This window comes from Anomaloglossus baeobatrachus, chromosome 6 (assembly GCF_048569485.1).
Source record: "Anomaloglossus baeobatrachus isolate aAnoBae1 chromosome 6, aAnoBae1.hap1, whole genome shotgun sequence".
Classification (NCBI taxonomy): domain Eukaryota; kingdom Metazoa; phylum Chordata; class Amphibia; order Anura; family Aromobatidae; genus Anomaloglossus; species Anomaloglossus baeobatrachus.
In genome coordinates, this window is record NC_134358.1 from 227,425,515 (window position 1) to 227,437,371 (window position 11,857).

An 11,857-nucleotide genomic window follows, 5' to 3' on the forward strand; every position below is an offset into this window, starting at 1 on the left:
AGCTCAAAGAGGATTCATCATCTGGTCCCAGACCCCGTCCTCCTAAGAGGAGACGCAGGGCTCCCTCTCCTTCCTCGTCTTGTGGCTCTGTTTCAGAAGCTGACTCGCGGGATGAGGAGGATGCCTTTACAGGGGGCTCGGAGGCTAACTCCATGTGCCCCATTGATCTGTCCGAAACTGACTCAGATGTTAGTGATTTGATTGCGTCCATTAATTCTGTACTGGACCTCAATCCGCCAGTATCAGAGGAGCAACCCTCTCTGGCAGAAAAGCACCAGTTTACCTCGCTTAAGAGGACAAAGAGTGTGTTCTTTAACCACTCCAGTTTTCAGGCCGCTGTGACCAAGCCTAGGGCCTGTCCTGACAAACGCTTCCCAAAGCGTGGTTCTGATGACCGTTTTCCCTTTCCACCTGAGGTGGTCAAGGAGTGGGCTCATTCACCAAAGGTAGACCCCCCGGTGTCTAGACTCTCAGCCCGGACCGTTGTATCAGTGGCTGATGGCACCTCTCTTAAGGATTCCACTGACCGCCAGGTTGACCTTCTGGCCAAATCTGTATATGAGGCGGCAGGGGCCTCGTTCTCCCCGACTTTTGCAGCAGTGTGGGCTCTCAAAGCCATCTCTGCTTCTCTAGAGGAGATGCATTCCCTCGCCAGGGAATCTATGCCCGAAATGGTTACCTTAACTTCCCAAGCTTCAGCTTTTTCATCCTATGCCATGTCTGCCATGCTGGAGGCTTCTCATCGCACTGCGGTGGCTTCGGCTAATTCTCTCGCTATCCGCAGGATCTTGTGGCTTCGAGAGTGGAAGGCAGATGCTTCTTCAAAGAAGTACCTTGCTGGACTCCCTTTCGCTGGGTCCAGGCTGTTCGGTGAACAGCTGGATGACATTATTAAGGAAGCTACTGGCGGGAAGAGTACTTCCATGCCACAAACCAAAACCAGGAAACCTGTCCAGGGTAGGAATCAGTCGAGGTTTCGTTCCTTTCGTTCCTCCAACTGGTCGTCCTCTAAGCCCTCGGCCTCGTCCACTAACTCAGCCAAGGACCAAAAATCCAACTGGCGCACAAAGGCGCGTCCACAGAAGACCGCAGGAGCTGCTCTTGACTATCTGTCCGCTCCAGCAACGTCCTTAGTCGGTGGCAGGCTCTCCCACTTTGGCGACGCGTGGTTTCAACACGTCTCCGATCAGTGAGTGCGGGATATCCTCTCCCACGGCTACAGGATAGAATTCTCTTCCAACCCGCCAGACAGATTTTTTCTGTCAACTCCCCCCTGCTCCAAGGCCGCCGCCTTCTCTCAGGCCGTGGCATCCTTGCAGGCCAACGGAGTAATTGTACCGGTTCCCGCCCGGGAACGGTTCAGAGGTTTCTACTCAAATCTCTTCCTAGTCCCCAAAAAGGACGGTTCCTTCCGGCCCATCCTTGATCTCAAGCTTCTCAACAAGCATGTTCAGGTGCGGCATTTTCGCATGGAGTCTCTGCGATCAGTCATTGCCTCAATGACCCAAGGGGATTTCCTGGCATCCATCGACATCAGAGATGCCTATCTCCATGTGCCAATTGCAGTTTCACACCAGCGTTGGCTACGTTTTGCAATCGGAGAGGAACATTTCCAATTCGTGGCTCTTCCCTTCGGGTTAGCCACGGCCCCTCGGGTATTCACCAAGGTCATGGCAGCAGTGGTTGCGGTTCTGCACCTCCAGGGGTTGGCAGTGATTCCTTACCTGGACGACCTTCTAGTCAAGGCTTCATCCAGCGCAGACTGTCAGCGGAGTGTCTCGCTCACTATCGCCACTCTAGCCCAATTTGGGTGGCTTGTCAATCTGCCCAAATCCACTCTGACTCCGACCCAGAGGCTCACGTACCTAGGGATGCAGTTCGAGGCTCTGCCGGCACTTGTGAAGTTGCCCTTAATCAAACAGCAGTCCCTCCAACTGGCGGTGCTCTCTCTTCTGAGGCCCTGCCGTTATTCCATCAGGCACCTGATGCAGGTGCTGGGTCAGATGGTGGCGTCAATGGAGGCTGTTCCCTTTGCCCAGTTCCATCTGCGTCCACTGCAGCTGGACATTCTCCGCTGTTGGGACAAGCGGCCTTCCTCCTTGCACAGGTTAGTGGCTCTGTCGCCACAGACCAGGAGCTCTCTTCAGTGGTGGCTTCGGCCCCACTCTCTGTTTCAGGGACGCTCCTTCCTGGCCCTGTCCTGGGTGATCCTCACCACGGATGCCAGTCTATCCGGCTGGGGAGCGGTATGTCTCCACCACCGAGCACAGGGCACTTGGACTCCGTCCGAGTCAGCCCTCTCGATCACTGTGCTGGAAACCAGAGCCGTGCTTCTGGCTCTCCTAGCTTTTCACCACCTATTGGCGGGCAAGCACATCCGAGTCCAGTCAGACAACGCGACAGCGGTTGCCTACATCAATCACCAAGGCGGGACACGCAGCCGCCTGGCAATGTTGGAGGTACAACGCATCCTTCAATGGACGGAGGACTCCAAGTCCACCATATCCGCAGGTCACATCCCAGGCGTGGAAAACTGGGAGGCAGATTAGCTCAGCCGTCAAACCGTGGACAGTGGCGAGTGGTCCCTGCATCCGGCAGTGTTTCAGTCAATCTGCCGCAAGTGGGGCACTCCGGACGTGGACCTAATGGCATCCCGTCACAACAACAAGGTTCCGGTTTACGTGGCTCGCTCCCACGATCCTCAGGCATTCGCCGCGGACGCTCTGGTTCAGGACTGGTCCCGGTTTCGTCTGTCCTACGTGTTTCCCCCTCTAGCTCTCTTGCCCAGAGTTCTGCGCAAGATCAGAATGCAGGGCCGTCGAGTCATCCTCATTGCTCCGGACTGGCCCAGGCGAGCTTGGTATCCAGACCTGCTCCATCTGTCCGTAGAGGTGCCGTGGCATCTTCCGGACCGTCTAGACCTTCTCTCACAAGGTCCGTTTTTCCGCCAGAATTCTGCGGCTCTCAGATTGACGGCGTGGCTCTTGAGTCCTGGATCTTGACTGCTTCTGGTATCCCCCCTGAAGTCATCTCCACTATGACTCGGGCCCGTAAGTCTTCCTCTGCCAAGATCTATCACAGGACTTTGAAAATTTTCCTGTCCTGGTGTCGCTCTTCCGGCCATCCTCCTTGGCCTTTTCCTTGCCGACCCTTCTGTCCTTTCTACAGTCCGGTCTGCAGCTTGGACTGTCCCTCAACTCTCTCAAGGGACAAGTCTCGGCTCTGTCAGTGCTGTTCCAGCAGCGTATCGCCCGACTGGCTCAGGTCCGCACCTTCTTGCAGGGCGCGTCTCACATTCCGCCTTACCGGCGGCCCTTGGATCCCTGGGACCTCAATTTGGTTCTCACGGTTTTGCAGAAACCCCCCTTTGAGCCTCTTAGGGAGGTTTCTTTGTCTCGTCTTTCACAGAAAATGGTCTTTCTAGTGGCCATAACTTCCCTCAGGAGAGTCTCTGATGTGGCTGCGCTCTCTTCGGAGTCACCTTTTTTTGGTTTTTCATCAAGACAAGGTGGTTCTCCGTCCGACTCCAGACTTTCTTCCTAAGGTGGTTTCTCCTTTCCACCTTAACCAGGACATTACCCTACCTTCCTTTTGTCCGACTCCTGTTCATCGCTTTGAAAAAGCGTTGCATACTCTGGATCTGGTGCGTGCTCTCCGGATCTATGTGTCTCGCACCGCTGCTCTTAGGCGGTGCACCTCTCTTTTTGTGCTAACCACAGGTCGGCGTAAGGGCCTCTCTGCTTCTAAGCCGACCTTAGCCCGTTGGATTAGGTCGACCATTTCGGATACCTACCAGTGTTCTCAGGTGCCTCCCCCGCCGGGGATCAAGGCACACTCGACCAGAGCTGTCGGTGCCTCTTGGGCTTTCAGGCACCAGGCTACGGCTCAGCAAGTCTGTCAGGCTGCCACTTGGACTAGCCTGCATACCTTTTCAAAGCACTACCAAGTGCATGCTCATGCTTCGGCAGATGCGAGCTTGGGCAGACGCATCCTTCAGGCGGCTGTCGCCCATTTGTGAAGTTAGGCTCCGCCTACTTCTTAGTTTTTCTGTTTATTACCACCCATGGACTGCTTTGAGACGTCCCAATGTCTGGGTCTCCCATAGGAACGATAAAGAAAAAGAGAATTTTGTTTACTTACCGTAAATTCTTTTTCTTATAGTTCCGTATTGGGAGACACAGCACCCTCCCTGTTGCCTGTTGGCAATTTCTTGTTCCGCGTGTTATCACCGGCTGTTGTCGTGGACAGAGTCTCCGGTTGTTCCGGTTCTTGCTCTGTTTTTACTTGCGGGTGGCTATTCTCCTTCAGCTTTTGCACTAAAGTGGCTAGATCTGGTTCTCCAGGGGGTGTATAAGCTCAGAGGGAGGAGCTACACTTTTGAGTGTAGTACTTTGTGTGTCCTCCGGAGGTAGAAGCTATACACCCAATGTCTGGGTCTCCCAATACGGAACTATAAGAAAAAGAATTTACGGTAAGTAAACAAAATTCTCTTTTTTTTGTCAAGGATAGAAATGGTGACTATAGTACTTTTTTTTTTTTTTTTTGTGTGAAGCATTTTTTTGTTTCCAATTAATACAGTAGCAAACTTGGAGTATTTTTTCCAAGCTGAAAAGCCTAAATTGATGTGACTCCCCTTCCCCCATCGTACTGTAATGTTTTCTATTAAAATTATTTAGTTGCTCATAAATATTTGTTCTTAGTGAAAGTTCCTGACTCCTTTCAGTCCCATTAGAACGAGTTGTCACTAGAGTTAATTGAAATTGAGGCCATAGGGTGTAATATTTTTCCATGGTGCCCATGAGGGATCTCTGTCAGTAATTCTAAAATTCAAGCTAGCACAGTATGCCAGGCATCTCACAATATCCTTTATCCCCGGTGGTACTTTGTCACCACTTGGGCTGGATACTGCAAACTACGCTGAGTCTTTGATCTATATAATAAAATATCCCACAACTGTTGTCTTTCAGGCCCTGGGTTTCAGTTTGGGAGCTCAAACTTCAACTTTACACCTGGAGGTTCCCCTGGAGTGTTCCAGTTTGGTGTAAATCCTGCCGCTGCCCCAGCGCAGCCTGCAAACTCTGGATTTGTCTTTAACCAGCCCCCCGCATTTAATATGGGGTAAGTATATGATGTTACATATCCCCATAGCAATATGAGGGCAAATAAAGGGAGCCCCACTAAGTGATCTGAACTTTTTGTTAATCCTGCCTTAATGGGATTGTTCAGTCTAAAGGCAGAGATAAATCTGCAGCAGATCTGTGGTTGCAGTGAAATTGTGGACTATCAGTGCCAGGTTTGTGGCTGTGTACAAATGGAACAATATGTCCATGATTTCACTGCAACCACAGATCTGCCAAAGCTTTATCTCTGTATGATGGGGCCTTACAACGACAAGGCTGCAGTCACTCTGTGGCTACAGATTGGAGAATCCTCACATCGTATGCACTGTGATGATTCTCCGGTGTCAGAGCCGGGAACAACAGGTCACATGGCCGTGAGTAAGCCACATTCCAACTGCACTGCTTCCAGCCTCGCACAATACACTTGTGCCTGAAACAGTCTAGTTGGATTGTGGCCGGGAATATGCACTGTGACAAGTCTTCGGTGTCAGCGAGAATGCGATATGCACAGTGTGTACAATGTGAGGATCCACACAAGTCTGCAATCACATAGAGGAACACACAGTGACTGCAGACTTGTCATTTTAGACCTTACAATCCATTTAAGTACAAACACATTTATGTCTCATTTCACCATAATTGTTGTCTTTGTGTCTTGTTGGGGTGAAATTTCTTAGAAGGGTGATTGCCCATATCCCATGTAATTAACCCCTTAACGACCGCGGGCCGTAAAATTACGTCCTAGCGGTCATAACGTTACTGCCCGCGGTCTCCTGGCAGCAGCATGCTGCAATCGGTGCACATCTCAGCTGATTTTCACAGCTGAGATGTGTGCCTGATAGGCACGAGCAGAATCGTTAACTGCTCGTGCCGTTTAACCCCTGTAATGGCGCTGTCAATATGTGACAGCGCAATTATAAACGCGATCGCGGTAAAGTTTTACTTACCGCCCGATACCGGAAGTCACGTGACATGATCATGTGACTTCTGATGGTTGTCATGGTAGCACAGGGTCATGTGATGACTCCTGTGCTAGACATGAACTACTTTCACTTTCGCTTTCCACGGAGGCAAGGGAAGCAGAAAGTGCACGTATCTGCTGTTTACAGCTGTGTAGCTGTGATCAGCAGATAGTGCAGAGCGATCGGATTGCTGATCGCAATAGCTCCCTAGGGGGACTAGTAAAATAAAAAAAAGTTTTCAAAAATTTAAAAAACCCATAAAAATTCAAATCACCCCCCTTTCGCCCCATTGAAAATTAAAGGGGTAAAAAAATAAAAAATATACACACATTTGCTATCACTGCGTTCAGAAACTCCCGATCTATCAAAATATAAAATCAATCTGATCAGTAAATGGCGTAGCGGCAAAAAAATTCCAAACGCCAAAATGACGTTTTTTGTCGCCACAACTTTTGCGCAAAATGCAATAACAGGCGATCAAAACGTAGCATCTGCGCAAAAATGGTACCGCTAAAAACGTCAGCTCGAGTCGCAAAAAACAAGCCATCACTGAGCCATAGATCCCGAAAAATGAGAACGCTACGGGTTACGGAATATGGCGGAAAACGTGCGCCACTTTTTTCAGACAAACTTCCGAATTTTTTTTTAACCCCTTATATAAAAGTAAACCTATACATGTTTGGTGTCTACGAACTCGCACTGACCTGAGGCATCACACCACACATCAGTTGTACCATACAGTGAACACAGTGAATAAAATATCTCAAAAACAATAGTGCTATTGCACTTTTTTTGCAATTTTTCTGCATTTGGAATTTTTTTGCCATTTTCCAGTACACTATATGGTAAAACCTATTGTTTCATTGAAAAGTACAGCTCGTTCCGTAAAAAATGAGCCCTCACATGACCATATTGACTGAAAAATAAAAAAGTTACGTCTCTTAGAAAAAGAATGGCGGAAAAAAAAACGGAAACCGAAAAATCGGCCGGTCGTGAAGGGGTTTAGGTGCCATTGCACTGGTCGCGATCACTGGGGTGCATCATGGGATGCCATGCTTTGCATATAGTATAGACTTCCAGGAACTATTGACCATCTACACCAGGGGTCTCAAACACGCGGCCCGCGGGCCGCATGCGGCCCCTGAGGCTGTTTGTTGCGGCCCGCAGACCCCGTGACAAATCGCGGCTCTATGCTGAGGGTCGGCGCCGGCAGGAACTTGCATTTGAATCCATCTGCGGTGCCGCGCAAGGAGCTGTCAGTTCTATCCCAGTTGCTGCTGCTGTCTGCCAATCAGATGCAAGGAGGTGACGTCATACAGCGACGTCACTTCCTTGCATCTGATTGGCAGGCAGCAGCCATTGGTCCAGACACAGCTCCTCTGCGCTGCACCGCAAATGGATTCAAATGCAGTGAAGTTTCTGCCGGCGCCGACCCTCAGCACAGAGCCACGATCATCACGGGCCGCGACAAGCAGGTAAGGTACGTGCTGAAGATCAGGACCCGCTGCGTCCTGATCGGCGGGGCCGCAAGTCTACTCCTTAGGAGACCGCAGCTGCCCGTGCCTGCGATCAGGGGTTCGGGCCGCTGCGGTCTCCTCGCTGTGCTCTGCCTAGGGAGGACGCTTCAGACGCCGCAGCATAAATTCACATGCTGCGGCCTCTGGAAGCCACACCGCAGTTCCGTTTTCACTGCGGGCCGTACACGCACAGTGGGCATGGGATTTTTAGAAATCCCATGCCCACTGTGCTTTTACCATACATAGCAGGGTTTTGGACGCAGCTGAAGCATGCTGCATCCAAAACTCTGCAAGTACTGATTGTGGGCACACAGGGAACGGAGGAAAGGTGAGGAGATTTTTTTTTTTTGTTTGCGTATTACTAAAGGATGGGCAGAATACTACAGGGATGGCCACAATACTACAAGGGTGGGCAGAATACTACAGGGATGGCCACAATACTAGAGGGATGGCCAGAATACTACAGGGATGGCCAGAATACTACAGGGATGGCCAGAATACTACAGGGATGGCCAGAATACTACAGGGATGGCCAGAATACTACAGGGATGGCCAGAATACTACAGGGATGGCCACAATACTACAGGGATGGCCACAATACTACAGGGATGGCCACAATACTACAGGGATGGGCAGAATACTACAGGGATGGCCACAATACTACAGGGATGGGCTGAGTACTACAGGGATGGGCAGAATACTACAGGGATGGGCAGAATACTACAGGGATGGCCACAATACTACAGGGATGGGCAGAATACTACAGGGATGGCCACAATACTACAGGGATGGGCAGAATACTACAGGGATGGGCAGAATACTACAGGGATGGGCAGAATACTACAGGGATGGGCAGAATACTACAGGGATGGGCACAATACTACAGGGATGGGCACAATACTACAGGGATGGGCACAATACTACAGGGATGGGCACAATACTACAGGGATGGGCACAATACTACAGGGATGGGCACAATACTACAGGGATGGGCACAATACTACAGGGATGGCCACAATACTACAGGGATGGCCACAATACTACAGGGATGGGCAGAATACTACAGGGATGGCCACAATACTACAGGGATGGCCACAATACTACAGGGATGGGCTGAGTACTACAGGGATGGGCTGAATACTACAGGGATGGGCAGAATACTACAGGGATGGGCAGAATACTACAGGGATGGCCACAATACTACAGGGATGGGCAGAATACTACAGGGATGGCCACAATACTACAGGGATGGGCAGAATACTACAGGGATGGGCAGAATACTACAGGGATGGGCAGAATACTACAGGGATGGGCAGAATACTACAGGGATGGGCAGAATACTACAGGGATGGGCACAATACTACAGGGATGGGCACAATACTACAGGGATGGGCACAATACTACAGGGATGGGCACAATACTACAGGGATGGGCACAATACTACAGGGATGGGCACAATACTACAGGGATGGGCACAATACTACAGGGATGGGCACAATACTACAGGGATGGGCACAATACTACAAGGATGAGCACAATACTACAAGGATGAGCACAATACTACAAGGATGAGCACAATACTACAAGGATGAGCACAATACTACAAGGATGAGCACAATACTACAAGGATGAGCACAATACTACAAGGATGAGCACAATACTACAAGGATGAGCACAATACTACAAGGATGAGCACAATACTACAAGGATGAGCACAATACTACAAGGATGAGCACAATACTACAAGGATGAGCACAATACTACAAGGATGAGCACAATACTACAAGGATGAGCACAATACTACAAGGATTGGAACAATATTACTGGGCACAATACTACAGGGCACAAGGATGGGCACTATACTACTGGGCACAATACCACAAGGATGAGCACCTTACTACAGGGCACACGGATGGGCACATTACTACAAGATTTTGGCTAAGATTACTATATGATGCTGCTAATTGTAAAACAATTACAAGAAGGTGATAAAATGTGTAAAAAAAAAAAAAAAATCCTAAAGCATGACTTTTTTTATTTACATTAAAAATGCTTTTCTGTATATAAACTTAACAAAAAAAGTACACGTTTGTTATAATAAACAAGCGAAAAATGTTTACAAAAGTGATCCAAGATGTATAGAAAAAAAAACATGGATTCATTAAAAATGTTCACGTTGTCCTGCAAATAATGCGGCCCCCCTCATTTTTTTTTTTCTATATGCGGCCCATACACCCAGCTGAGTTTGAGACCCCTGATCTACACCAAAAAGTGCAACTACAGTAATGTAATTCTATTGACTAAATTATTTTTTTTTTTTTTTTTTAGGGCAACTGTACGAACGGCAACCCCTTCTACGATTTCTAATCGAAAAATAAAGACTGCAAGAAGGCGAAAATAGGCTTTGATATTTTGCCCCCTTCCTGCCCATTCCCCCCCCCCCCTCCCCTCCTGATTTTCTTTTTGGTTAGAAAAATGAATAAAATTTAAAAAATGATATCCCGCATTGTACAAATACTGGAGTGTACCTCATGCTGTGTTTAGTGGAAGTCAGATATGTCCAAGGACTTGCTGGAAGCCCCCGATCCATGCCATCCCTCCTTGTAAATTTAAACATGTGACAATGGGAAGGTTTTTGAAAAGGAAACAAAAAAAAAAAATCCTAGCATTTTTAGTACCAGACTTGGCATGATCTGGCTATACAAGCAAATATAGCCTGCACAGCGAATGGCTTTTTGTATAATACCTTTCATCTGCACCACTATTTTACTGACGCTTTGAAATTGTAATTACCAGTTGAGGGGTTCTGTATAGTGTAGAGGAAGATGAATGATTTCTATGCCTCGTTTGTGCCGGTGTATGTGTGAAGTTGAGTGTATTGTGCACCAAAACTTTTCTGATAGTTGGAGACTGATTAATGGATGGTCCTTTGCTCGGGGTTTGTTAGATACGTAGTTCTTCATCTAATAAATACGCTTCCCCTTTCACTTTTTTTTTTTTTTTGCTTTTCTGTTCCTTATTTTATGATATTCATGTAAATATAATTTTCTTTCTGCATATTTTTCTGCATTATCTAAAAATCTGTGAACTTGAAATTTTAATTTTTTTTTTTTGTGTTGCAGCACATCTTTGTTTAGAATTTTTGTTTCAGATTTTATTATGTAAATCTCATTATTCAAAGTTGCCTAATTCCATACAAATAGCCTTTAAAGAAAATTGGAAATTCTTTAAAGTATTAGGTTATTGGCTTTTCTGATCCATTTTTGTTTGGACCAAAAACCAGTATTGTACAAAGTATTAAGTATATATTTTTATATTTACACAAATGGACTGTGGTGACTTTGGATAATAAGTAAGTTTAATATTAAAGCCATGTTTATTACAGTATAATTAACATGTTAAACCATGGGATAAATGCCATCAATAAAATTATAAAATACAAATGGTTTAAACTCTACCATGTTTATGCTGTGACTCCCATGATTTATTGTGCGTTGGAGCTATCTTCTAGTTTTGGTTTGACCACGGGGTTCATTATGCTTATGCCCAGCTCCTTTTTAGTATTCATTTCTATAAATGACACTAAAGTTTTTTAAAAAAAAAGTACATTGAGATGAGAAAATCTTTCCAGAAAACACAGCTATAGCAATGACAGCCCATGGACAAAACTGCAACTTTTAGGCCTTGCTCCCATAGGGCAAGCTTCGCCAATACAAGTCGATATGTGCAAGAGTAAAAAAAAAAATCAGACTACACACAGACCATCCATATGTTTTCCAATTTTTACACACACATCTCCAAAAGGAGAAAAACAAAAAACTAATAAGATAGATACATGATAGAAAAATATTACATAGCCTGCAGATATATACCGTAATTTCCCAACACTATAAACTTGTACTCTTCAGTGCATTTCATGTGGTACTAAAGGGTGTTTTCACTTAACTTAATAAATATATTGCGAATTAAAAAAAACCTGCATGAGATCTCCCTTATTTCTTTATCGTTCCTTTGGGAGACCCAGACCATGGGTGTTTAGCTTCTGCCTCCGGAGGACACACAAAGTACTACACTTAAAAGTGTAGCTCCTCCCTCTGAGCTTATACACCCCCTGGTGAGCCAGTCCCAGCCAGTTTATCACTTTGTGTTCAGGAGGCATACATCCACACATGCATTCTCATGATTTTTTTCTTTGGAAGAGATTGAAGAAGTGCGGGTCCACGTCTGGACCCCCGGCATGTCCCTTCTCACCCCACAC

At 47.2% G+C, this 11,857-nt stretch overlaps 1 protein-coding gene across 1 annotated transcript in view; it reads left to right on the plus strand.

Moving 5' to 3' along the window:
* NUP153 (nucleoporin 153) overlaps window positions 1-11,042 on the plus strand; it is a 177,169-nt gene extending 166,127 nt beyond the window's left edge. Inside the window, 2 exon segments of the mRNA XM_075314720.1 lie at window positions 4,968-5,118; window positions 9,928-11,042. Coding sequence (XP_075170835.1) covers window positions 4,968-5,118; window positions 9,928-10,000 — 224 coding nt within the window. The 3' untranslated portion in view covers window positions 10,001-11,042.
* Window positions 11,043-11,857: the final 815 nt, after the last annotated feature.